At 52.6% G+C, this 27,748-nt stretch overlaps 1 protein-coding gene across 2 annotated transcripts in view; it reads left to right on the top strand.

Annotated features, from left to right (window-relative positions):
* RASGRF1 (Ras protein specific guanine nucleotide releasing factor 1) overlaps positions 1 to 27,748 on the top strand; it is a 106,217-nt gene that overhangs the window by 38,445 nt on the left and 40,024 nt on the right. For both annotated transcript variants that reach the window (XM_007458337.1, XM_007458338.1), the window contains exons 6-13: positions 5,995 to 6,074; positions 8,763 to 8,956; positions 9,451 to 9,560; positions 14,050 to 14,168; positions 15,944 to 16,104; positions 20,066 to 20,129; positions 22,186 to 22,322; positions 24,718 to 24,800. In XM_007458337.1, coding sequence (XP_007458399.1) covers positions 5,995 to 6,074; positions 8,763 to 8,956; positions 9,451 to 9,560; positions 14,050 to 14,168; positions 15,944 to 16,104; positions 20,066 to 20,129; positions 22,186 to 22,322; positions 24,718 to 24,800 — 948 coding nt within the window. The remainder of the gene's footprint in view (positions 1 to 5,994; positions 6,075 to 8,762; positions 8,957 to 9,450; positions 9,561 to 14,049; positions 14,169 to 15,943; positions 16,105 to 20,065; positions 20,130 to 22,185; positions 22,323 to 24,717; positions 24,801 to 27,748) is intronic.

Raw genomic sequence — 27,748 nt, 5'->3', positions numbered from 1 at the left:
TTGCGGTACGCGGGCCTCTCACTGTTGTGGCCTCTCCCGTTGCGGAGCACAGGCCCCGGACGCGCAGGCTCAGCGGCCATGGCTCACGGGCCCAGACGCTCTGCGGCACGTGGGATCTTCCCGGACCGGGGCACGTGGGATCTTCCCGGACCGGGGCACGAGCCCGTGTCCCCTGCATCGGCAGGCGGACTCTCAACCACTGCGCCACCAGGGAAGCCCAAGGCTGCTTTTTAATATACATTTCGAACACAGTTTTTAGAGAGTAAATAAATGCTTTGACTTCTTTATTAAAACAAAGAAAATAGGTATTATTGTTTTGTGAAATCAGGTAAGATTTTCTCCAGAAACTACAGTTGGGTCTTTTAAACTCAATGACCTGGAATTTGGCTGAAAAGTGTGAAGAACTTTCTTCCTGAATAAACTCCGGACAGCTCAGCTGGAGTCACAGCTTCTCAAACGTGAACGCTGGGCCTCACCCCGAGCTTCTCAACATGTAGATCTGGAGTAGAGCATAGGGATTGCATTTCCAACAAGTTTGTGGGTGCAGCTGCTGCTGCAGGTCCCAGAGCACATGGAAATGAGAGGCTTGAGATAACCGCAGGGGACTGCCTGTATTGGAGGCTCGGCCACGGCCCTACTTGGGAAATATTTCAGGAAGCATTGTAATAGTTCTAGGTTGTTTGTGCTTTCTTTCCTTGCATTTTAGGCCACAGTTGCAAACTTTTGGTGACCGTTTATCATAACCACTAAGAGATAAAGGTGCCCTTTTGTATTTATTTAATCTTTGCATAATTTTGTTACACTGCATTCAATGGAATTCTTTTCACCTGTAATCTTTGGTTAAGAGTATTCATACCACACTCACAGAATGTGTTCGAAAGTTGTTTGAAGAAAATCACAACATGGTTTTATATTTTTGTCTGTTAATCACTGCATGGATCAGATCAGATGCCTTTAACAGAATAAACAGGAGGGAAGAAAGTCCCCTCTTTTGCTGGTGTCCTTCCAAGCCCCTGATGTGCCCAAGGTTGTCTCTTTCCCATCTTAGCAATCTCATTGATCCTGGTCAAAATAGCCCCAGCCTGATCAATCGTTAAGGCCTCCAGAATATGGACTCTAGCGGTCCTCGGAAACACTGACCAGGGAATGGGACCTGCCTCTTGTAGGTGTTGGAGAATCAAATGAAAGCTCATGTAAAGAATCTAAGTACAGAGCCCAGCATAGCCCAAGTGCTCATAAGAGCTAGACGTTATTACAACAAGAAAGCTTCACTATGATGCACCCTGTGAGAAACTGAATTCAAATCTAATGTGGAGGGAGCACTTCTCAACTTATTCTGTGAGGCCAGCATTACTCTAATACCGAAATCAGAAAAAGACATTATGAGGAAAGAACACTACAGACCCATACTGCTCATGATCATAGATGCAAAATATTATAAAATCGAATCCAGAAATATATAAAAAGGATAATACATCATGACCAGGTGGAATTTATCCTAGGAATGCAAGGTTGGTTCAACGTTGAAAGTTAATCAAATATGTTTTACTGTATTTTCTTACAATATTAAGTAAGAAGAACCAATGATCCTATCAATGGATGCCAATGTGATGTGACCAGCTTCTCTCCACCCCCTGGCCCCTGTTCTCAATCGGGAGCAGGTCGGAATTCTTTCCTTCCCCCGGGGCCCAGGGTGGGGCAGGAAGAGCTAGAAAATGACTGCCTTCTAATCATTCACCCCTCACTATATGATCCACTGGGTCCATAAGAGTATAAGCTTCACTGTCTTAACCTCTGTGCTTTTTGTGAGCACAAAGAACGGCTGAATTTTTTTTTTCATTAACTGTATAGCAACCCTGCACAGCACTTTGCGTGACTGAATGTTTTGGACTACACTCACCACGTTAAGATGGTGTTTTGTGGGGCCTGCTTGGTGCCAGGCTCTCTGTAAGCACTTGGCCTACATAATTTCCAATCCTCAGAGACGCCCCATGAGGCTGGCACCAGAGATCAGAGAGGTGACGGGGTGTGCTCGGGGTTCGGGTGGGCTGTGATTTTAACCCAGTTCTGTTTTATGTGAAGGCCTGTGCTTCCCCCCTGCTGCCCTGTTAAATAATGGGCTGGAATCTTCACCGACCCCCATCCTCCTTACCCCTCTGCTTGCTCATCACAGCCCAGGTCTCAGCACATGCTTCTGCCCACGCCTGCACTGTCGAGAACTTTCGATTGTATGTGAGCCCAGCCTTCTCTCTTACCGTGTAGGTGCTGTGGAGGCCGGATCCGGGACATGAACCTTCCAGGTCTCCCTGCCTCGGACCACAGCACAGAGTCTGTATGTGTCACAGGTCAAGGGCGGAGGCTGCCAGCCCACTCACTAGAAGGCATTTCTGCACATAGCTTTCCCCTGGATTTGCATTTAGGCTGAAATGTACAGCCACATTAGACATCTGATGCCAATTTGGTGATTTCATTTGCTGGAGTTCTTTAAAAGAAGTCCTTGAGAAGAGAGAGGCCTCTCTCCAGGTTGGCAGATTCACGGAGGATGCTGCAGAGCTGGGGAGGGGGTTAATTGTGTGCTTCTTGAATGCTGCGGGGCGGTGGGGGGTGAATCTTTGAAGTAAACATGTGCACTAGGTTTTGTTTACCCGAAACAATGAGCATATACTCTTGGGCTATTTCCCTTTAATAAAAACCATGCCCAGCAACGTGTGCTGGGAACCACAGGCATTGCCCCGTGATGAGAGGCATCCCGCCTGGGGGACAGATGGTTCCTATCTTGATGCCCGCTCTGATTGATTGGCAGTGGTTGCCTGGAGTCCTGGGTCGAGAAGAATGATGAGGCTCATTGGGGGCGTGTGCTGCCATCAATTCGTCTTGTCTGCATGGCCTGGGGAGTGAGGAGGGACAGGCACAGGGTGAGGCTGGAGTGAAGAGGCCTGGTTCTGCCCTCCACAGGCCAAGCCCTGTGTACCTAGGGCCAGCCTTGGGCAAGTCACACTCCTTTCTGGGCTCAAGAAGGGAACCAGGCAAAATGAGCACTTCCCGAAGCAGACAAGTCACTTCCTCTCCCTAGAATTCTTCCCACCCTACTGTCGTTCCTATTTTCCTTATGACAGCTGTCTCCTACTCTTTTTTCATGTCTTTCCTTGGATGTCCCGGGCCACCCCCATGCCCCTTGTCACTGTTGGCTTATGTTCCCTTGTTGTGTGCTTCCAGGGCCCCCATGCTGCCCCTTTTCTAGCATTCATTGCACTTAAATAATGATTTCTTCTGTGCATAGATTCCCTGCTGGACTATAAGTGTGCAGGGCCATAGAATATAGTTGCCCCGGCTGTGTGCTGCACAATTCAGGGACAACATTCACATAGACTGGGGATCAGCAAACTTCTATCAAGGGTCAGATAGTAAATATTTTAGGCCTTGTGGGCCAGAGGGTCTCTGTCAAAACTAGGTGGTCTTAGGCAATCCTAAATGAATGGGTGTTGCTGTGTTCCAATAAACCTTGACTTATGGACACTAAAATGTGAATTTCATCTAATTTTTACTTATCGTAAAATATTCTTTTGATTTTTTTTCAACCGTTTAAAATTATAAAAAGTCCTTCTAAGCTTACAGGCTGTACAAAAACAGAAAGTGGGCCAGCACTCTGGATGGCAAGATTCCATGTCGTAAAGATGTCATTTCAGCCAAAACATGCCATACACTCAATATATTTCCAATCGAAGTGCAGCCTAGCAGAGTGATTTTAATGTTCAACTGAAGGAGTAAAATGCATGTAAATAGATAATAATGTTCTGAAAAAAACAATGAAAGAAACATTTCCTACATTAATTAAAATGTATTATAGGCTTATAAATATATTTAAAGTAATGAAAACAGCGTGAGACTATTGCCAGAATAGGCCAATAGTTCATCAAAATAAAATACAAAGTTCAGAAACAGACTTAGGCATGTATGAGAATTTAGTAACAAAAAAGGCATCCTAGCAAAGCAGTGAAAGCAGCTGCAGTATTTGATAAATAAAATGGGGCAATTGGCTAACCAAACTGAAAGAAAGATTACGTTTATATCCTTTACTCACATCCTACACCAAAGTAAACTCTAGTTAAGTATTTGTGTGTAAAAATGAAATAGTAAAATAAAATGTAGGTGAGTGTGCATGCAGTCTAAGAGTGGGAAAAGACATGATGCCTGAAGCAAAAAAAAACAGAAAGAAAATCTCACAGGGCAAAATGGAAAAACTTCAAAAAACACCAAACACAGATAGTTGGGCAAATAGCTGAGCAAAAAAATATCTGCAATGTATATGTTAAGATTATATGCTTAATATGGAGAGTTATTTTAAATTAATAAAAGTGAAAATAGTAAGTGGACATGACTTGGCAGTTCCCAAAAGAAGAAATTCAAATGTCCAATACAAAGGAAAAACGTTCAACCAACCCACTCACAATGATTTTGTAAAGCAAATCGAATCAAAATGAGATCATTTTTTTCTTATCAGATAGGTAACAATGGTAGTTTCTGAGTAGTAGGATGACAAGTGAAATCCTCACAGTTTATAGTACTTTAAAAACGGAGGCTTCATCCTCCGTTTTTTTTTTTTTAGTCCCAGCTTATGATGTTCCTAACGTGCTACCCTACAAATCCATGCCGTGAACCCTGCACAGTGCATCCTGCAGCCGTCTGTGGGAGCTGCCCGGGAATGGGGCCCTGAGTCTTGCTGTGGCGGTGCTCGGGGTTATCCAGAGCCTCTCAGTTCCCCAGGAACCCCTGAAAGTCCTCCTACCTCCACCCTCCCCGACATCAGGGCCCACGTTTTCCCTTCTGTGCACTTTCACGCACCCCTGGACTGATCTCTTTTGCATTTTTCTAAGGGTCTTCCCATGTGGACGACTAAATTTCTTCACATTGGTACGGTACATGTTTATCTATTCAGTAACTAGTTCAGGGGCCAGACAGGAAGAAACCAGCCCTGTCAAGGGTGAATCTGTCACAGACTTGTTACCTGAAAACTGCAAATGACTTCAGCCATCAGGTGGGGCCCCTAGTCCAGAAATCATGGTGTCACCACACCTGGGGGGGCCTGTTCTTTTGGGACTTTAGGGACATGACAGTTAATTCACGGTAATGAGAGGAGCCACTCTCAGGAATGAGAACTCGGGAGTGTTACTGCTACTTAGATACTTGTTAAAGGCCCTACCGGTTCCAGCCCTTCTGCACATCCTGCGGGTGTGGTGGAGTTATAGGCTCTGCTCTTCAGCCGTAGGTGCTGTGTTCTGTTCTCTCTCCCCACCACCACCTCTCACCTCCCTCACCCCTTTCTCTCTTGCACCCCTCCCTTCTTTTCTTTTTCACACCCTTTTTCTCCCCACCCACCCTGTTTTCTCTGCAGAGTGGGGTGCTCAGGGCATTTCAAACTCCTCTGGGGTCAGGGAGCCCCGTGCCTCCCAGGCCCCCCATGAACATAAGGTCCCAGGCCCCCATTGGCTTCCTGTGCCTCGCAGCTCAGGGGCATCTCTGTGCCCACCCAGCGCCTTCCACTCCCTGCCCTTGTCCTGAGAGTGTGAGACCCCAGGATGGGGGTTTGCCTTCAGGGCACAAACTCCTGGGAGAGGGGACAGCACACAATGACAGAGCCAGTGGGGACTTAAGGGGGCCAGGGAAGCCAGCAGCCGGAATGCATTTGACTGCATGCTTAGTAAAAACGTGCTTAATTTGAGGCTCTGCTGTCACCATCCTGAAATTCTTAATCATTTGTTAACAAGGGACCGGCATGTTTGTTTTGCATTAGGCCCCACAGACTGTAGGGTCCATCCCACTGATGGGGCTTCTCGTAAGGTCTCACCTGAGAAGGTTTGCTGCTATTGTCCCACAGGCAGTGACAGCCCCTGCCCTCTCCCCTGGGGCCCCTCAGCTCTACTGAACTTTGGGGGAAGGGACACCTGGAAGGAGAGGAACTCCTGGCGGGAGCTTACCATGTGCTTTCTCTTCCAGCGAGACCATCATGTTTTTGCACCAGATCTTTTACCAAGGCCTGAAGGCCCGCATCTCCAGCTGGCCCACTCTGGTCCTCGGTGAGTAGCAGCCCTGGCAGAGGTCTCCTGCCCCTCTGCCCCCATCCCCACCTGAGAAGTCCCTGTGCAGGGGCCACATCTCCTGGCTGGTGGCACTTTTGTCCTTCCCGAATGTAACAGAGTGGCCCCTTAAAAACTCACAGAATCCCTCAGAGGGAGCAGAAGAGGAAAAAGAAGTTGGCAAAAGCTACATTTCTAGGAGGAAGTGATATATTTTTAGTTTCTTATCTGCTTTTCCCTTTTAAAAATAATATATAGGTACCCATTTGAGAAAATCTGAGAATCCAGAAAAGTAGGAAACATTTAAAAATATCAACGTTTCTGCTTCCCAAAGATAACTACTGTAAACACTCCGGTGTGTTTCCTTCCAATTTTTTTTCCTATGCATAGATTTTGGGGTTGTTTTTTTTTTTTTTCATATAGGTACCCATTTGAGAAAATCTGAGAATCCAGAAAAGTAGGAAACATTTAAAAATATCAACATTTCTGCTTCCCAAAGATAACTACTGTAAACACTCCGGTGTGTTTCCTTCCAATTTTTTTTCCTATGCATAGATTTTGGGGTTGTTTTTTTTTTTTTTCCATTTTACATAATTGCAAACATACTGAATATAGAATTTGAATCTTGCTGTGGGTTTTTCTTTTTTTTTACTTAACATAATTGCATAAGTGTTTTCTCAAGCTGAAAGTATGCTTTTTGATGGCTGTATAATGTTCCAGTGTCCCGTGAATCTGCCACCATCTATGTAGCCATCTCCCTTCGTTGACTCTTAAAGTTGTTCTACCTTTTTGCTACTAAAAATAATCATCCCTGCATGTGAAGTTGAGAGCATTAGAGATATTAGAGAGCATTCCCCTGAGACAGGTGTCCAGAAGTAGAATTACTGAAACAATGGGGATGGACTCCCCGCTGTGTACACATCGTCACATTGCTCTCCAAGCCCTCACTCCTGTGAGTGATGTACAGGAGTGCGTCCCACATCCCGCCCCTCCCACACTGTGTACCATCTTCCTTTCACTTAATTCAATAGGAAAAGGTAAGTGTTGGTATCACTTCCACTATGGGGTCGAGGGAACAGGCTCAGGGAGCTGAGAGGACAGCCGAGGCTGAAAAGGCTCCTCTGCCCACGGGCCAGGAGACTTCCAGGGGGAGTGACACCATTTTGTTTTTCTCCAAGGTCGAAATAAGAAGCAGCCCTAGAAAGACAAAGGCTGCACTTTCTGTAGTCATACAGCTAAAGAGGTTGTCCACTGGATAGTTGGATGCCCTACCTAAGAGCTCCCACTTAGAGTTTGTTCCAAGGAAAGCTTGTCTTTCTTTTTTTTAAATTTGATTTTATTAAAGTAGGGTTGATTTACAATGTTGTGTTAATTTCTGCTGTACAGCAAAGTGACTCAGTTATACACATATAGACATTCTTTGTTTTAATATTCTTTTCCATTACGGTTTATCATAGGATACTGAATATAGTTCTCTGTGCTATACAGTAGGACCTTGTTGTTTATCCGTTCTATATACAAAAGCTTACATCTGCTGACCCCAACCTCCCCTTCATCCCTCCCCCACCTCCCCTCCCCCTTGGCAACCAGAATTCTGTTCTCTATGTCTGCGAGTCTGTTTCTGTTTCGTAGATAAGTTCATTTGTGTTGTGTTTTAGATTCCACATATAAGTGATATCATATGGTATTTGTCTACTCTTTCTGACTTCACTTTGTATGATCATTTCTAGTTGCATTGTCTTTCTTTTTAATGGAGTTAGTAAGCAGAGGTTTTAGAGGGTCCATCCCATCCCATCAAGTGTTGAAAGGCAGGTTTGGGCTTTTGGGAGCTAGAAGGACAGGATGTTAGATACCCAGGAGGTTGAGACAGACGGGGGATTGAGCAGGGGGTCCACCTCACTGAGCCAGGGGCTGCAGAGCTGGGGAGGTCTGGAAGGACAGGGACAGAGGGACAAAGGGGACAACAGGTGAAGGGGCAGAGACCCAGGAAAGCATATCATGGGGTGGAAAGCGCTGGAATGAGGGAGTTGGAAAGCCTGGTTCCAGGCCAGCTCCTGACTCACCTCGTGACCTCTGACAGGTCACAGTCACAGGTGGGACACTCTGGGGCCCCTGGGGACCCCGCAGCATAACAGCCTGGCAGAGCCAGGGCACTGGCAGGGAGTGGACTACAAAGCATTTACAACAGGGGCCTCAGCCGACCCCAGGGAAGCTCGGGAACTGAGGTGGCCCTTCAGGGACATCCCCCGTCGAGGCAGGGGCCGGCCTTCACACCCCGACCTGGACCTGTCATTGGGCTCCAGCTTGTGCAAGGCAGCTTCCTTCAGCTGAGAGCAGTTCCCAGCAAGGGAGAACCCAGCTGAGAGCCACCCGCACTGGTGGCAGCTGGGGAACAAGTGCCTGGGTCCAGAAGGGGTTCCGGGGGGCACATCTCAGCGCCCTCTATACCTCCTTTCTCTGACCTCCGGTACACAGGTGTCAGACTAGACAGGGCTCTATCTCAAAAACCTGTGAATCTGCTGTGGTCTCAATGCCTGGGGCCACCCTCTCTGACCTAGGAGAAGGCAGTGGTGCCAGAGTCATCTCCGGTGACTCCGATGGGGCTTTGAGCCACGCCCCGACCTCCCCGGGTGGGGCTGGGGGAGCCGAGGGCGCCCCCGCTGCCCACTGAGTCCCGCCTCCTTCCAGCCGACCTTTTCGACATCCTGCTGCCCATGCTCAACATCTACCAGGAGTTCGTCCGCAACCACCAGTACAGCCTGCAGATCCTGGCGCACTGCAAGCAGAACCGCGACTTCGACAAGCTGCTGAAGCACTACGAGGCCAAGCCCGACTGCGAGGAGAGGACGCTGGAGACCTTCCTCACCTACCCCATGTTCCAGGTGTGCCCGCCCCGTCTGCCAGGGCGCATGCGCCGGGAGGGCTGCAGCTGACTGGGGACCGGGGCGCGGAGTGCCGAGGGCCACGGCCGTGCAAACCCCCGGTGGCCTGGAGAACGAACGGGGTTAGGACCCTCCACCGACCCTGGCTGGGGGAGGCCGTGCGGAAAGTGAGGGGCAGCTCCTGGTCCTGAGTCCATCTCCAGGTCCTGCCTTCTGCGGGGCAGGACCTCAAGCTCTGGGCTCTCGTCCCAGACAAGACCCTGGAAGAGCCTCCAAGTTAAGAGAGTCTGGGATCAGAAGTGCAGTGGGTGTCCTTCCTCAGCCCCGCTCATGGGGGTCCTCGGAGTTGAGAGCCCCCTTCTCTGCCCACCCTGCCCCCCCATCTGTCTACCCTGCTCTGTCTCTCCATCTCCCTCTTGCTTCATCGCTGTCTCTCTCTCCCTGCCTCCGTCTCTCTGGCCCTCTGGCCCTGTCCCCGCCTCTCCCCACTGCAGATCCCCAGGTACATCCTGACGCTGCACGAGCTCCTGGCCCACACCCCTCACGAGCACGTGGAGCGCAACAGCCTGGACTACGCCAAGTCCAAACTGGAGGAGCTGTCCAGGTGAGCCCCGCTGGGGTCCCATACCTGTGGGCAGGCCCAGGCTGAGGGTGCCCCCACCCGGGGTTTGCCGAGCCCCAGATGGGAAAAGCTCGTGCTCTGTTTAGGATTCCGAGGTGGGGGCACCCACAGCTTGTCCCACCTGGAAGCCGGGTCCCCAGGAGCAGTCTGAGGGGTTTACAGCTCCAGCCCAGCTGGGCACCCAGTGAGGTGGGATAGGGGGTACGCTGTCCCTGGCACAGATGGGGTCCGAGGAAGGGCCCTGGGCACTTAGTGGGCCCATCTCCCAGGTCAGGGATCTGCCCAGGACTCGCAGGCACTCTGCCCATTTCCTCGGTTCTCCAGTGGCCATGTGTCAAAACCGGTGGCTTTAGGAGCCCCAGGGGTCCTGGGTGTCGGGCTTTCATGTGCCTCAGGCTCCTTTCAGCAGCAGGCAGTGTCCTTGGCGGGACAGGCCATGGTTGGGCCACCGTCAGAGGCTGCAGACCCCCCTAGTCAAGGCCCTCCCCTGTCCTTCCTCACTCCCCAAAGCCCAAGGAATTCCTCGCTGCACGGGCAGGAGCTAAAAGACTGGAGGGAGGCACTGCCACAGCCCAGGCAACAGGGGACACGGCCACACCAGGGGGTGGCCGTGGAGGTGAGGACTCTGGAGTTTTCTGAAGGTGGAACCTCCAAGAGTTTCTGATGGATGAGAGGTGAGGAGAGAGAGAGAAAATGAGAGTCGAGGGTGATTCCAGAGTTTTCTGCCGAGCAGCCAGAACGATGCATTGCCGTTGTGCAAGATGGAGAAGGTGCCAGAGGGGCAGGTTTGGAGGGGGGAGTCTTCCTCGCCGCGTTGGAGTTTTACTTGGGGGTGTGTTGGACCTGAGGTGGACAACAGAGGTGAAAATGACAAAAAGGGAGTCGGTGTTTGAGTCTGGAGTTCAGGGAGCCAAGATATACCAGATCGTCAGCTCGGAGATGGTATTTAGAGTCACAAGGCTGGTGAGATCACCAAGGGAGTGAGTTTAGGTGGGAATGAGGTATGAACCAAGGGCTGAGCCTGGGGGCTCCACCGGTGCAGGCCAAGAGGTAAGGAGGGGCCTTGTGGTCAGAGATAGGAGGCCAGGAGCTGCAAAGGAGGATGGGTCTGCAGGGTGTGGGGTTCAGCCCTCAGCCCTGCCCGGGGCCCTGCCATCCATTCAGAGCCCTAAAAGGCTGCCCAAGTCCAACGAGTGGCAGCCGGTGAGGCCATGGCCTCCGGCTGGACAGAGGGAGGACCAGGCTGGACCAGGGCAGGGCACAGGCCCCAGAGCGGAGAATTAGGGAGGAGATGTAGTCAGGGCGTGATTGCAGACAAACAAAACCATCAGAGGGCGCGGACCGCAGTTCTCTCATGCCCCAGGGAGCCAGATCCTGTGTACTCTTCCGCAAACAGAAGACTTGGGACCCCCTTGAGGCTGTGAGTTCCTCGGCACCGCGGGATGCCCTGTCCCAGCGCAGGCAGGTGTGCAGGCAGCACCCCAATCCACTCCCCCCCCCACCCCGGGTCCTGGGTGTGCAGCCTGCTTTTCTTTTGTCCCCCTGCTCACCTGCACCTGGCCCTGAACCCAGCCCGAGCAGCACAGAAAAGCGTTTTCCTATCACGTGACAACAGCCCTTTCTTCCTCCTGGCACCCTCCCCTGGGCCCTGAGGAAAGCTCCAGCCCTGACAGGAAGCCAGCAACCAAGCCCTCCCTGGCAGTGCTCAGAACACTGCACCCCTCTCCCCTCAGGACTGGCTGTTTCCTACCTCTGGCCCTTGTCCCACTTTGTCTCCGGAACCCCTAACTCCTGGGCTCACTGATAACCCAGGTCCTCACTTCCGGTTCCCCCAGGAGCCTCAGGCCCTGGAACCCTGGGCTGCCTTCCTGGAGCCCCGCCCAGCACCCCCAGCTGCACGTGCAGTGGCGGCCCCTCCAGCACAAATCCCAGCCTGGGGCCACTGACCCTGAGCAGCTGAAGTTTAGCCATGTCTAACAGCAAAACTAGTTTTGCTACCTTGGAATCACCCCCTCCTCCCCCCCCCCACCCCGGGTCCTGGGTGTGCAGCCTGCTTTTCTTTTGTCCCCCTGCTCACCTGCACCTGGCCCTGAACCCAGCCCGAGCAGCACAGAAAAGCGTTTTCCTATCACGTGACAACAGCCCTTTCTTCCTCCTGGCACCCTCCCCTGGGCCCTGAGGAAAGCTCCAGCCCTGACAGGAAGCCAGCAACCAAGCCCTCCCTGGCAGTGCTCAGAACACTGCACCCCTCTCCCCTCAGGACTGGCTGTTTCCTACCTCTGGCCCTTGTCCCACTTTGTCTCCGGAACCCCTAACTCCTGGGCTCACTGATAACCCAGGTCCTCACTTCCGGTTCCCCCAGGAGCCTCAGGCCCTGGAACCCTGGGCTGCCTTCCTGGAGCCCCGCCCAGCACCCCCAGCTGCACGTGCAGTGGCGGCCCCTCCAGCACAAATCCCAGCCTGGGGCCACTGACCCTGAGCAGCTGAAGTTTAGCCATGTCTAACAGCAAAACTAGTTTTGCTACCTTGGAATCACCCCCTTAGTTTTTAGCAAATCTAGCCTCAGCAAAGTCCCCACCGTCATCAAGAGAGAGGGTCCTGATTGCCTTGGACAACTTCCAAAAATGAATCCCTATCCATGGAACTGCAGATGCCCTGAAAGGTGCCTCCCTGTCCCATGTCTTTTCCAGAAGAAGGCTCAGGCCTGGGCTTCTGAGAAGAGCATCGCTGGGGCCCGGGTGGGAGGAGGGGCATGTGGGTGGAGAACCGTGGCTTCTAAGGCAGAGAGACCCCATCTTGATGCCCCAGTCTGATACCCAGAAGAAATAACGAGTTACAGTATACCACCTATTTTTTTTTTGCTTACAATACCATTTTTGCAGCCCTGATAATGGCAATGATCACCACCCTTTATTCCAGCGCCTGTCATGTGCCAGGCATGAGGTCAGCCCATGAAATGCATTATTTTCCATCCTCACCTCAACAGTCTACAGATGGGGAAAGTAAGGATTAGAAGGGTTGAGTAATTTGTTCAACATCGTGTTGACTCCACTAATCACAGCTCCAGCTCAACCAGTGTCATCTCTCATTGTTGGAGGGTTTAAACTGGATAATGACTGTGAGAGAACTCTGTAAGCCACACACACATTAATCAGCTCTCTTAGTGGTCTTAATTGTGGAATTTCATGCATCAGCAGACAAATAGGAGGCTTTGTGCTTTCCTTAGAGTAGGTGGGGTACTTTTTCCAGACCCCCTCCAAAAAAATAAAAGGATTCACTACTTTCCTAAGACTCCTGGAGACCCATCCAGGGTCTTAGCAAAGTTGGCAGTTCACACCTACCTTTTCCCACCAACGCTCTTTAAAACAAAAACAAAAACAAAAACAGTTAAACAGTGCCACCTCCTGGAGACAAGGGGTGTTGCAGCAGTCAGAACAAGGACAGAAGGATGTCTGTATTCTCAGATGAAGGGGCAAGCTGTGTCCTGCTTACTCCCCGGTCACCAGAGCCTTTAGAAGTAAACTGAAGTCAGTCTTGCCCTGAGCCAACTGGATTGCCAGGTGCTCCAAAAATAAGCCATTCCAGAACCCAAACATTAAGGAAACAACCCTATAAAGAGTGTGCAGGGGGAAGAAACAGCAAGTACAAATTGCCCTGAGGCAGGAATGAGCTTGGTTTGTACTCTGGATGGAAATAAGGCCAATAGTGGGGTGAGGGGCAGGGTAATGAACAGAGGATGTCCCCTCTACTCCCATCTTCCTCCAGTTCTGCTGTTTCTCTTCCATGTGGTTCAGACTTTTTTTTTTTTTTTTTTGTGGTACGCGGGCCTCTCACTGTTGTGGCCTCTCCCGTTGCGGAGCACAGGCTCCGGACGCGCAGGCTCAGCGGCCATGGCTCACGGGCCCAGCCGCTCCGCGGCATGTGGGATCTTCCCGGACCGGGGCACGAACCCGTGTCCCCTGCATCGGCAGGCGGACCCTCAACCACTGCGCCACCAGGGAAGCCCCAGACTTTTTGTTTTAAGTTTATTTCAGCTTTACAATCATTATTGGTAATCACGTGGCAATTTTTTTAAAGTTTTTATTTATTTATTTATTTGGTTGGGTCTTAGCTGCAGCACGCATGTGGGATCTAGTTTCCCAACCAGGGATCGAACCCGGGACCCCCTGCATTGGGAGCGTGGAGTCTTAACCACTGCACCACCAGGGAAGTCCCCCGTTCAGACTTTTTAAAATCAGACAGACCTGCTTCTCAGCCTCCTTGGGCTGTCAGAGGATGAAATGAGATCACACCTGTAAAGTGCACACACACAGCGGGCACTCAAGAGATGCGCGCTCTCTCCCCTTTCATGACAACAGGTTCCACCTGAGAATCCAGGCTTTCTTCGGAGGTCTAGCCAGAGACCCAGCATTCCCTCCACCCTGGGAGGTGGGGGCAGCCTGTCTCTGATTGTCATTTCCTGTCCCCACAGGATAATGCACGACGAAGTAAGTGAAACAGAGAACATCCGGAAAAACCTGGCCATTGAGCGCATGATCATTGAAGGCTGTGAGATCCTCCTGGACACCAGCCAGACCTTTGTGAGACAAGGTATGGCGTGTGCGCCCTGCCTCTCCCACCCCCCACCAGGCTGGCCCCAGCAGCGAGAGGCACGTGGCACTCAGGACACCACCAGTTGGTTGGGCTGCTGCGTGCCAAAACCTGCAAGCGTGATTGCCGAGTATTCCGGGCCTGCGGGGGGAATGCGACAGCTACATGTAGATGTCGGTATCTATAGATATCGATGCTGGTATTATTGGTTTTCACAGTTTCCTTCTCTCCAGATGTAAACATAATTCTTCCCAGATGGTCTTGGTTTGTCTATTGCACATCATAGTAAACCTTGACATGTCCTTTTGGGGAGAGAGTAGGGGGCGGAGGATGAGGACAGATTCCAATTGGCCCCATGAATCACAAGCATTTTCAGGGTCCGAGATGGAGTTGGCGTGGGTCAGTCCCTCTGTCCTTTGCTCGGCATCCTTCGCCTCTTGGGGAAGGCCATGGTCCCAGTGGTCCTGGGTAGGGTTCCCTTCACCCTTGGGCCTCAGCTGACCTTGGGGACAGTTTTGAGGGTCACAGCCCTATTGAGAGGGGCAGGAGAGGCTCTCTGTGGCCCAGGAGACTGACTTCCAACTCGGGGATGTCAGAGCTGTGATGCCTTTAAGGTTCAGATTCCATGTTCTATGGGAAACTCAGCTTCTGTTCGCGTGCCCTAGAGGTGACTTCACCTCAGGATGGACCTCCCGCCTTCCTTCCATCGAGTTGGGGTTCTCTGACTAGATGAAGAGCTTCCCAGCACTTCCTGCTGGCCTGTGCAGCTGCCTCTGGCCCCTGCTGCCCATGGCCTGAGTATCCTCAATGTGGAGTTTGTTCTGAGCCCCTGTGTCCTTCCCACAGGCCCACCCTGGAACCTGCTGAGCCCAGAGCTAGCCTAGCCTGACTCCCAGCTCCCCCTGAGCTGTGCTGTGCCCAAGCTGGAGGTGGCCGGAAGAATGACCTATCTTGGGCTCAGCAGTGTCCCCAAAGACCAGGAATCTGCTCCATCACCCTGAGCCAAAGCAGTTCTTCCCCTCCTGAGGGGTGGGGCTGGACCTGGAGATCAGACAGGGGAACCCAGCAAGCCCTTTCTCATTTATTCAGTCGTGCTGCCACCACCAAGGACACCTGCCCTATTCATGCCAGGCCAACTCAGGTCTCCAGGGACGCCCAGAGAATAGACTCTGCCCCGCCCTCCAGAACTGACTGTGCAGGGGAGAGGGAGTCAGGATACAGGAAAGGGTTCTGTGCAGTGGGCAGGAGGCAGATGGTGGCCCAGAGCAGGGCTGGGGAGAGTCAGGGAGGGCTTCCCGAAGAGGCGGCACTGGGCTCTGCAGCAGAGCATGCTGTGACCAATCAGTCATGTCTGTGGTGGCTGCATGTGGCAGCAGGTGCCCAGTGGATCTTATTAATCCCTCTGGGCCAGAGCCAGCTCGCCGCTTGTTCAACCTCCTTCCACTCCCAGACCTCAGCCCAGCCCTGCATTCTCACCTCATGGGCCATGTCCTTTGGGGTTCCTTTGTTTTCCAAGGCACTGGCCCTGGCTGGGAGGTCAAAGGTCCTGCATGGAGCTTCTCTCGTCATTCTCCACCCCCCAAACCCCACCACCCACCCCTGAGGAGGGGCTGGAGGGAGGGCCCAAGGTGCATGTTTGCTACCAAGAACTAGGATTGCCTTGTCCCACTGCCCTGGCTGCTGGCATCGCAACCCCACCTGCAGCCTCAAAGCCAGGTCAGAGGCGGAGGGTCATTCCAGTAGATGCACTCAGGCTCTCTCTCCTCCAACCGCAGGCTCCCTCATCCAGGTGCCCATGTCTGAAAAGGGCAAGATTACCAGGGGGCGCCTGGGGTCTCTGTCCCTAAAGAAAGAGGGCGAGCGACAGTGCTTCCTGTTTTCTAAGCATCTGATCATCTGTACCAGAGGCTCTGGTGGGAAGCTTCACCTGACCAAGGTAGGGACAGTGGGAGTGAAGCTGCTGGGGCTGGAGGTCAGACATCACCTTTACCCTAGGGGTCCCAACTAACCCTGACCGCGGGGCCCAGGGTGGACCAGGGTGTCAGAAACGCATGAGTGTGCACTTATGCACCCTGGTCTGACTGGCGGCTTGGAATGAGAAGGCCACTGACGGATTTTCTACTGGAGAAATCGTGGGAAATGGGAAAGTGAGCACGAAGACCCCCCAAGGAGCCCCCAGAGTTGGGGGCTGGGGCAGAGGAGCCAGGGGGTCCAGACAAGACCTTCAAAGGCCCGTGTACATGTATCTAAGGGGCCGGGGAGGATGGTGGCACCTGGCTGAGGGCAGAGCAGCAGCCAGAGCCTTTGTCTCATTTCCAACCAAAAAGAGCTCAGAGGGCTTCCCTGGTGGCGCAGTGGTTGAGAGTCCGCCTGCCGATGCAGGGGACACGGGTTCGTGCCCCGGTCTGGGAAGATCCCACATGCCGCGGAGCAGCTGGGCCCGTGAGCCATGGCCGCTGAGCCTGCGCGTCCAGAGCTTGTGCTCCGCAACGGGAGAGGCCACAACAGTGAGAGGCCCACGTACCGCAAAGAAAGAAAAAAAAAAAAAAAAGAGCTCAGACAGCGCCCCCTCTTGACGCCCTCGGGCACTCACTCTGCCAGCACAAGACTTTGCACCCCCGGCAGAATCTCCTGCTCCCCAGCACAGCACACAGCTTATCCCGCTGCTGTGAGCTCACGATCTGGTCCCACCTCTGTCTCCTACATATGTGTGACCCTGGAAACGTCCCGCGCCTGTTCACACCTCACTTTCTCATCTGCAAAACAGGGCTGACTGTCCTCAGCAGAGGCGTGCACAGATGCAGGCAGGTGCCCGTAAATCTGCTCTGGGAAGCCCTTGCCTCTGTAAGCGACAGTCTCCCCGGCACTGCGTCCATCCCCGTGGAAGCTCGCTTCTGGAGATTTTAAATCTGAATGCGCTGTGGCCTGGAAAGGGCCAGAAGGTGCCCTTAATTAAGCCAGAGCATCAGGGAAACCATTCTTCCAGCCCCTGGATGCCTGGACCGTAACCTCCTGCAGAGCTAATTGATCAAGCAGTGGCTTCAGGGAATATACTGCTTATGTTAACATGTCAACGTATTAGTTGGTCGGCTGCACAAGGGGAAATTAATTTACAAACACTGAAGACTCCAGTTTCAACCAAATTATGTATCAAGGAAACCCTTCATTATTTCCTAGCTCTGGAGTTTCTCCTGGGAAGATCTCTGTCCAGGCTCGGGGGACGGTTCCCCCAGCAGGTGGGGGTCAGTAGGGGCAGGTTGAACTGGAGACTTCAAGACGGCTTTTTAGTCTGAAAGCACATGCTTTTATGTTTGTTAGTTTTGTCTTATTTTGGTTTGGGGGGTTGTTTATTTGCTTGTTTGAGTTTTCAAAGTCTCTTAGCACATTGGTAAAGAGCATGGAATCTGAGAGCAACTCAAATTCTAGCCCTGCCACTTACCAGTGGGTGACCTCACCAAGCCTCAGTTTACTTACCTGCAAAATGGGAGTGAACGGCTTCCCTGGTGGCGCAGTGCTTAAGAATCCGCCTGCCAATGCAGGGGACATGGGTTCGAGCCCTGGTCCGGAAAGATCCCACATGCCACGGAGCAGCTAAGCCCATGCGCCACAACAACTGAGCCTGCGCTCTAGAGCCCGTGAGCCACAAGTCCTGAGCCTGCATGCCACAACTACTGAAGCCCACGTGTCTAGAGCCCGTGCTCCACAACACGAGAAGCCACCGCAATGAGAAGCCCGCGCACCGCAACGAAGAGTAGCCCCCGCTCGCCGCAACTAGAGAAAGCCCGCGCACAGCAACGAAGACCCAACATAGCCAAAAATAAAATAAATGAGATAAATAAATAAATTTATTTTTTAAAAACTGGGAGTGAAAATACCTACTTCATGGGAGTGCTATGAGGCTTAAGTGAGGAAGTGGTTGCAAAACACATGGCCCCATGCCTGGTACATAGTAAGTGCTCAACAGGTAATAGTCGTTGTCACTCTTAATTATGTAGTATGAACTTGTAATGATAATAATAATAGCAAGCCTTTGCATGATGATTACTATGAGCCAGGCACTAGCCCAAATACATCATGTATATTTAATTCATAGAACAACCCACTGAGGCAGTTACTTTCCCTATTGTATAAATAAGGGAACTGAGGCTTCTAGAAACAGCCAGCAAGTGGCAGAGCAGGGATTTGAACCCAGGCAGTCTGGCTTCAGAGTCTGTGTTCTGAAACCAGAGCTAAAATTCAAACCACTTCATGTTAAATACTGCCATTGGAAATCGAACGCCTTCAGTCCTCCTAAAAGGGACCTGCTACAACTCGCCAAGATCTAAAACTACCGTAAGAATTTTGGGGGACTTAAAGTAAGAGAAGGTTAGAGCTACATGGGCTTTGGAGATTACCCAGCCCAGTGACATCAGTGGTCAGGTTAAGGCCCAACAAGGCCTGGGGGGCTCCCCCAGGGCCACCAAAGAACCAAACTAGAAACAGAATGTAGGATTCGGGCCCCACTTTTGATACTTTCTCCAGGTCCCCCTCTGCCTCCCAGGTGGCAGCCTGCCCTGCAGACATTTTCACGTATAGATTAGCCACCTAGCCAGGTTTCTGTTTTTGTCAGTTATTATGTTATTTATCTGTTGCTGTCCCCCAAATGGAGTGCCTTTTTTTTTTTTTTTTGGCCATACCACATACGGCATGTGGGATCTTAGTTCCCGGACCAGGGATTGAACCCACGCCCCCTGCAATGGAAGTGTGGAGTCTTAACCACTGGACCACCAGGGAAGTCCCCTGGAGTGGCTTAAAACAAACATTTGTTGTCTCAAACAGTTTCTGCACGTTAGGAAGTCAGGACAACTTAGCTGGGTGGACATATGTGGCTCAGGGTTTCTGATGAGGTTGCAGTCAAGGTGGCAGCTGGGGCTGCAGTCATCTGAGGCTCGACTGGGGCCGGGATCCTTTTCCAGCGTGGCTCCCACACATGGCTATTGGCAGGAGGCCTCATCCCTCATCTGTAGCCCTCTCCTCATGACACGGCAGCTGGCTTCCCCCTGAACAAGTGGTCCAAGAAACAACAAGAGAGCAAGCAGGAGGCTGCAGACCCCAAAGCTGAACACCATCACTCCTGCTTTATTCTCTTAATGAGAAGCAAGTCACTAAGTCCAGTTAACACTCAAGGGAAGGGAAGTAACCTTCACCTTCTGAAGGACGGGGTAGCAAAGAATTCGTGGACATGCTTTACAGCCAGCACAGTGGTGGTTGCTTTCATTTCTCACTACAGGATCAAGGGATCTCACACCTAAAGGATGCTCAGACACTCAAGGATAAGAGGCGTTTTTCCAGATATTCCTAATAACTAAAAGCCAGCCACTGACCTTGAGCTGGGAACAGGCCCGTGAGGCTCTTTCCAGACTCTGCCACTTACCTACCAGGTGACCTTGGGCAAGACACTGAACTCCCTGATTTCATTTCTTTATCTGTAAAATCGGAATAACAATACCTGAGACAGGTCTGTGAATTGGTCCTGTTTCCCTATTGGTAACATGCAGGGTTCAGCCTAGAATGAGGGATTTCAAACTTCAGACTTAGGGCTACCAGGTGATGCCTCAGAGCCGCTGTAGGGCAAGAAAAGGCTGTGCAAGCCAGGTTCTAGCCCCTCCACCCCCAGCCCGACCTTGGCCCTCCTTTGGGGAAGGCGTCTCTGAGCAAATCCCATTTGAGTCACTTCCCTGGGCTTCCTATATGGAGATAAAGTTCTTCAACCTGAAAACCAAAATACCCACTTGGCATGTAATGTCCACACACATATGTGCATCTATGTGGGTGCTCACTCCTCACCCTGATATTCTGGAACTCCGAAACTAGCACATCTCTCGCTTTGATTCAAGGTGGCCCCTGCTCTTTTTCAGAATGGAGTCATATCCCTCATTGACTGCACTTTATTGGAGGAGCCAGAAAGCACGGAGGAAGAAGGTAGGTGTGCAAGCCATGTATAAGCCTGTGTGTGCTCACACAGGTGCGCACACACTCACCCTGAAAGGTTGGGTCCAGGCATTGGATTCTTTTCTTGGGAGAAAGGGAGGATGTTGGACCTGGAGAGGCTGGTCCTGGGTCTTTAGAGAAGGAGCTCTCTGGCGCTGCAGGTGACAGCCCCCTCCCCCTTCCTGGTTCCTTCCAAGCTCCTTGGGTCCCTGGACTCGGTGCCATTGGGTTTGGGGGCCACACTTCTCAGTGAGCACCCCTCCTTCACGCATCCATGTGCTACATGCACAGTGGCTCACTGGGCCACGAGGAAGAGGCCGGGGAGGCGCCGGGCCTATCTCTGTCCTCCAGTGGAAACGGGTTGGGTGTGCAGGGACACACGTGCCACCACCAGAGAGAATGCAGGGGAACGGTCCCCCGCAGCGGTGTTGGAGTGACCAGGACGGGAGGCAAGACTTGGGGAGAAGGGAGCATGTGAGTGGGGCCCCAGCAAACCAGAAGGGGCTGGACGGGGAGCTGGGGGAAGGTGGTGCCCAGGTGCTCAGAAAGCCGCCGTGTAGGGGTGTCCATGGCATTTCTCTCCCCGGGGAATCAGAATTGGAGGATGGGCTTATTATTTTAGGTGAAGGGGTAGGGTCACTACTGTCTCTTGATTGGACCAAAGTTGGTCCTCGTCTCCCTCCTTCACTGGCCCCCCAGCAAGGCTCTGGAGGCCCTCCCCTGGGGGTGCACCAGCTGGACTCTCCATCTTTGCCTTTCCCCAAGTTGGGGCTCCTCGAAGCAGGGCTGTGTCTGAAAGACCCCAGATCCCAGTCCTGGCATGGCTTGGGCTTGGGCTCAGGGTTTGCTGGGGGCTGGGGGTGTAGTTCACACACACACACCACACACACACACACACATGCGCGTGCGCATGCCCTGGTCAGCCGCAGCGGGAGCTGGGCTCTGCACCCTTCGTGACCCACCACCGAGGGCGGAGCCAAGCGCCCCCCCCCCACCACCACCACCAATGCAAAAGTACATGTGCAGCAATTTACCCGGAGCTCTTACCAGCATGATCTTATTCAGTCTTGGCCACAGCTGGTCCCGATTCAAGTGGAACTGTCAGTCCCCAAAGCCCTTTTCCCTCCAGGGCCAGGAAAGGGAGAGGCGTGGCCCCATGCATCCCCCACTCAACACACAGACACCCCACTTATGAGGAGCCAGCATCATCCCATCCTCGAGTCACCACACGGAGCGGGCTCTCCAGTGCCCTCACATCCTCAAGTGCCAGCACTGGAAGGGTCGGGGCCCTCAGAGCCGTCACACCCCACTCTGCTTGTACAGGAGGATGTCTGAAGCCCAGGGCGGGAAGGGTATCACCCCAGGGTCACACGGCCAGCAAGCAGAGACCAGAGCTGTAGCAGACCTTCCACAACATTCCACCCCATTCAGGGGACCCCTGATGAATGTGGCCGTGTTGCAAGGAATCTCTGAACTGTGATCTTAGTCTTTCCAAAGAAAGAGTTCAAGGAACCCTTCGGGTTAAGAGCAGTAATAAAAATACCTAGAACTTACTTTGGCTTTGGGGAGCTCTCAACTGAGCTAAAAGTCCAGCTGGGTCCATAAAAGCTTAAGATCTAAAATTCTCTTCCTGGCCCCTGTATCACCTTGGCGTAGCTGGAGGGCCCAGCTGTGAGGCCAGTTCTAGCCCTTGCTTAGCCTCTGCCCAGCTGGGTGTCTTATGAAAGTCCTCCCCGGAGACCTCAGCTCCCCACTGGCCTAATGAGGGTAGAGCCGACTGGTGATTCCGAAAGGCTCTTCCAACTCGGAATCGGAGCTGTCCCTGTGTGGTTGTAAGCTACTGTGCACTCTAGGTCTTAGTTTCTCCATCTTTGAAGTGGGGATTCTTCACCTTAAGAAAAAAAAAAGATGTTCTGAAACTAGCAAGTGGCCTGGTGCCCTACTGCTGCCTTCACCAGTGGGGTGAGGCAGGTATCGTCTGCCAGTTGTTTTCCAACTCAGAAAGGCCCACACTCATTTGGCTAACTCCGTGTTTTGCACCTGGAAGCCAAAGGATCCGGCCAAGACATAGACCACTTGGATTTTAAGATCGGGGTGGAACCAAAGGATTCCCCGCCCTTCACAGTCATCCTTGTGGCCTCATCCAGACAGGAGAAGGCGGCGTGGACCAGTGACATCAGCCAGGTGAGTGGCATCACTTGTCCTTGAAAACAAGTGGTCCCTTCATGCTTAAGCTGGTGGGCGGCGGGAGGCAGCTACAGGGTTCTAATGGAAAAGATGTGAGTATCTCTACCAACCAAGGCTGAGCCCAGCTAGCTGTCCAGCTCGCAGAGTCCCCTGGGCCACCCGTAGACTGGGGTCTGGGAACCCCTTGCATCTGGATCATCCCTAGGGCAGTTTTTAAAACTCCAGATTCCTGGGCTCCCCTCTGGTCCCCTGCAGATTTACTACATCCAAGTCTCTGGCACGAGGCCTGGGAACCTACGTTTTGGCACACTCCCCAGGCCATTGGTACCACAGAAAAGTCTGAGCACCGTGACCCAAGGGTGCTGGATGTAGCAGAGCCAGGAGAGAAAGCAAAGGGCCCGAAAAGCCCGGAGTCCGCTCTGCAGGAGGGAAGGTTTGCCTGCACCAGCGTTAGGGTTGTCACCCCACTGGGAGAGTCACAGGAAGCACAGACCTCCCAGGGACCAGGGAGCAGACCCAGAGGGCTGCGGTCACTTGCAGGACCAGGGCAGAGGTCTGAGTCTGGAAAGAGGCTGTCGGCAGCACCGGGCCGCTGGCCCAGGACAGGCTTCTCCTTGGGCCCAGCCAGGGCCTGCAATGGGTCAGCCCAGCCCCGTCCCAGGAGCACAGGAACCTCTCCGGACCGCCTGCTCTCTGCACAGTGGAGGGGAGTATTAGGAGAGCAGCTGATGGTGGGAGGAAGGGGACAGCGAGGCTGGAGATGTCCCCCTTTCGGGGGAGGGGGCCTGGGAGCTGTGTTTATGGACAACTGGGGGGCAGAGCCTTTACTGTATTTCAGGGCAGTCCCCGCCCAACTCACTCCCTGCCACTCATTTTTAGGCCTCACACCTGGGCTGCCCTGCCTGCCCAGCGTGCAGCCCCGCAGTGTGGCAGGGTGAGGACGACTAGTAGCAGACATCTGCTCTTTCTCAGTCTTGCCCTCCCAGCTTCAGACAACCAGCGTGTGGGCTTCCCTGGTGGCGCAGTGGTTGAGAGTTCGCCTGCCGATGCAGGGGACCTGGGTTCGTGCCCCGGTCCGGGAAGATCCCACATGCCGCGGAGCGGCTGGGCCCGTGAGCCACGGCCACTGAGCCTGCGCGTCCGGAGCCTGTGCTCCGCAACGGGAGAGTCCACAACAGTGAGAGGCCCGTGTACCGCAAAAAAAACAAAAACAAAAACAAAAACAACCAACGTGCCCCAGAGAAAACTGAAAAACTGGAAAGCTCAAGCATGGCCTTTTCTAGTCCTCAGGGAGCCATCAAAGGCTCAGGGCTGCTCGCCTGGAGAGTACCCCCCGGGCCTGTGTCCTCTTGAGGGCTGCATTGCTGACACCACCAGGCGTCAGGGCCCCCCAGGCCCACTGGTGCCTCCAGGCAGCTCTGATCGGTGGCCAGACGCCCTGCGTTGCAGGGTTGCCGATGGAACCAGAGCTAAAAGGAGTCTCAGAGTGTGCAGCTGGAGAAAGCGGGCTAGGAAGGGCCACTGACACAAGCCTTCCTCTGGGGCCCGTGAAAAACTAGGGGTCCTGGCCCTGATCCACTGTGCCTGCCTCTCTGCTCTCACTTCCCGGTGACTTTGACCCCTCCCCGCACGTACACATCCTCAAAACCAGAAGATACTGTGATGTGACCCCGCAGAGTACCCCGTAGCCCGGGCCAAGGAGAGACCCTCTCTTGGCAGAAATGTGAGAGCTTGGGGCAGGGGGCAATGAGAAGGAAAAAGAGATGTATCTCTGTGTCTTTTCTTTTTGTTTAGGTGTGTACTGTTTATTCAAAGAAAGATTTTTGGATTTTGAATGTTTTTCAGAGGCTGAGTAAAATGTACAATATTCTCCCTTAGTGCTGGCAGGCTTGCCTCCCCCAGGCAGGATTTTTACTATGGAAAACCGTCTGTGGCTTCAGGATGTGGGCACTGTGGTGAGCGGAGGAACGGGGGCGGGGGGCAGGATGGCACCCGCTGAGCCGGCCTCCCAGGACAGAGGCCCCAGGTCACTGTGGATCTGATCTTGTCCTCGGTGCTGGACCTCAGAGGTCAGCCACAGAGTGGCCAGGGTCGGACACTTCCATTTTTGCAAACACCCCGAGGAGGTAGGAATCATTATCCCCATTTTGTAGGTAGGGAAACTAAGGCCCAGGGAAGTCGAGTAAATCGCCAAAAGGTCACCGAGCTGGGGACGACTTCCCATCAGAACCCAAGGGATGCTGTGCGTTAACCTTGCCCTTGCCTGGACGATGCCCTTTGACCCTGTGTCAGGCCGGGGCCTGCGAAGCCTCACTCGGCAGAACCCCTGCTGGGCCTGGGTCTCGGAACGGAGACGGAGGCTCTGACCCGGGGGTCCTCTCTCTGATTCCAGTGTGTGGATAACATCCGGTGCAATGGGCTCATGATGAACGCATTTGAGGAAAATTCCAAGGTCACTGTGCCGCAGATGATCAAGTAAGTGCCCTGAGCCCCCTCTTGTCCGGGCTGAGCTCCAGAGACCGAGGGCCACACAGTGACCACAAGGGGCTCAGAAGATGCTGGGTTTCATCTTTGGGGTGTGTTAGGTGTTTTCTTTCAGTTAACTTCTATTTGGTTGATGGCTTTGGCTTAGTCTTTGTAGTTGTTTGTCTTTAAAATGTGGATTTTCGTATTAGGCTGTTCAAAGTAGAACATCAGGAATGACATTTCATGCACTCTATTTTTTTTAATAACTATTTTTCTTTTGTTTGGGCAATGCCAGGGAGGAAGGGCGAGGGGGCTGGCATCCTACTGAGCTCAGCTCTCTGAGCCCCGCCGGGCAGTGCAGCCTCCTGGCCCGCACCAGCCCTGCTTCTCCAGCATCTGCTCACCTGACCCCCTCACGGTGCCCCCCAGGGGGCCCGCTGGTTCCCTGGCCTCCATCCGAACCGCTGAATTCCCAGCTGTTCTGCCCACCCGGCATACACCAGGACCCAGCTAACCGACCCCAGGCGTGTTGTCCTGCCCAAAGCAAACCTTGGGGACCCACTGCCTCTTTGCTACTTGAAGTGCGCACTCGGGGGAACTGCAGGCCGTTATGTAGTGAGGGTGTGAAAGGTCCCACCCACCCCATTTCGACAGCAGGCCTGATGAAGCGAGCACGCCAGCAGCTAGGAGCTAGCCCAGGCAGTGTCATGTACGCCAGAGCTTTCAAGCATCCGGCTGAGTTTATGAGGAGTAGCCCCACCCCACCCCATGGCTACATTGTTTAACAGCCAAAGGTGCTGGAGCCCAGAAGGAAGGTCTGGACTTGAAGGCACGAGCCCTGGCCCGCAGCTTCTGCTCTGTGTATGACTATGGACAAGTCACTTAACATGTCTGAGCTTGGGTCTCTCACCTGTTATTGGGAGATGATAACACCCACCTGCCTACCTCCTGGATTTGTTTCAACGATGAATTTAAAAAACCACATGTAGAATGATGGTTAAATGTATAGTGGGTACCTACTTATCTTCTGCAAAGAGTGCGTATTGAGGCAGTAAAAGTGAGCAGATGAAACCAAAATAAACTCACCTGTGAAAGAAAAAATAACAGCATTTTAAACTATGATGGTGATAAAGGGAATGGAATATCCAGATCAAAGTGACAACTCCAAGGACCTGTCGGCTCCCAGACTTAAGCGTGGCCTCCTTGGCAGGAGTAGCCCATGGGCAGCGTGCCCCTGCGAGGGCGCCAAGGGAGCAGAGATGAACAGACGTGGCCTCCGTCCTCAGGGAGTTCACCATTCAGTGAGAGAAAGAGACACATAGAAATCGTAAAACCCTAGCGGGTGCTACAGAATAAAATTTGTATGATGCTACGAACGAGGGTTCAGAGAATGAGTGACTCGTTCACCTGGCACAGCTGGGGAAGACTTTCCCAAGAAGAGGACATCAGAACTGACCTCAAAGGATAAGTTAGGGTTTGCTAAATGGTGGCAGGGGAAGGGCATCCTGGGAAGAGGGAACAGCATGTGCAAAGACGCAGAGGCAGCGAAGCACATGGTGTGTTTGGGGAATGATAAAACGTTCCATGGGGCTGCAGGGTTGGGAGAGTGGTATGTCCTATGGGAAATAACCTTAATGCAATTGTGGCCTCCAAGTTCACTACCAGATAAACTATCCCAGAGGTCTTGGAACAGAAAGGCTCGCAGACCCAATTAAGATGCTTAACCACAGAGTCTAGTGAATCAATTTTAAACACTTAGTGAGAAACCAGGGGAAAGAGAAGGGATAGTAGGTTAGTGCCTGTTACACGTAGTTGCATGAGCTAGTTACACCATGGCCATTGTCAAGCCTCTCTCCCTGCCCCATCTACCTTCCTTGCTGATGGAGCAGCTACAAGGACCAGAGTTGAAGCTTGATCAGTGGATCCAAGGCCACACGCTTGCTCTGTCTGAGAAGTCGGGGCAAGTATGTCTGGCCACAGTGGCAGCTCACCAGTTAGACTGAAGGAGAGCTACAGGTTTATCTATAGTTCTGGGACAGAGGGTAGAGGGTCAGAATGGATGTCCCCAGTGGGTGGCTGACTTAAGACATGAATATTGAGTGTACGCTATGCCTCATGAACATTAAGTGTAGCTTGAATATTTGGTGCCTTGTCAATATTTAGTGCATGCTTGGTCCTTCCACCCCTCCTATTTACATTTGGCACATGAATGCTTTACTTAGTGTATATATATGCCTGCCATGGCTCACAAGCTGTTTGCTCCTTCGTCTGTCCTCCTTTTTTGTTTCTCTTATTTTTTATAGCACAACTGTATTTTCTTAAACAATACAGTGGGCTGAAGAGGTGGGCAGGGGTCAGATAATAGTAACGTGACAGGTGAGGAGTTGGGTTTTCTTCTGTAGGTGTTAGCGTTGCACCCAAGGCAGTGACGGGCGCCCCCTGGTGGCCATGGATAGAGTGGCAACAGAGAGCCTGGCTGGAAAGAGGCATCAGTGGTATAGCTGGAGGGTCCGTGGCTGGGGGGACATTCCCTAGATGTGTTCCCCGTAAGCCTCTGAGTTTCTGGCATGGTTCCCATTTCAGATACCCCACCCTGCTGTTAGACTGAATTAAGAGCGTCCTGATTTTTGGTATTGCAAATACAAAGAAACATTTAGTCCCATGCACCCTGAGTATTCCTGCTACCCTCCCGACACACTGCATCCTGGCCCTCTGGTGGGTAGATGCTAGTGGCAGGGTTTGAGAGGAAGGTCCCATAAAATGAAGGTCATCAACCACCAGCAGCCCAAAGATCCAAGAAGTCTCATTCCATCTGCCCTGGGTCCTGAGGCTCTGCCCCAACATGTGACCTCAAGGACAGGTAGACCCAAGGCGGGGCGCTCCCCCTGCAGAAGGAGGAAAAGGGAAGCCCTTTCCAATCAAGCCCAGGCCTCTCGATGCCTGGGAGACAGGAATGC

This window comes from Lipotes vexillifer, unplaced genomic scaffold (genome assembly GCF_000442215.2).
Source record: "Lipotes vexillifer unplaced genomic scaffold, Lipotes_vexillifer_v1.1 scaffold1321, whole genome shotgun sequence".
Classification (NCBI taxonomy): domain Eukaryota; kingdom Metazoa; phylum Chordata; class Mammalia; order Artiodactyla; family Lipotidae; genus Lipotes; species Lipotes vexillifer.
This window is presented reverse-complemented; position numbering and strand designations above follow the sequence as displayed.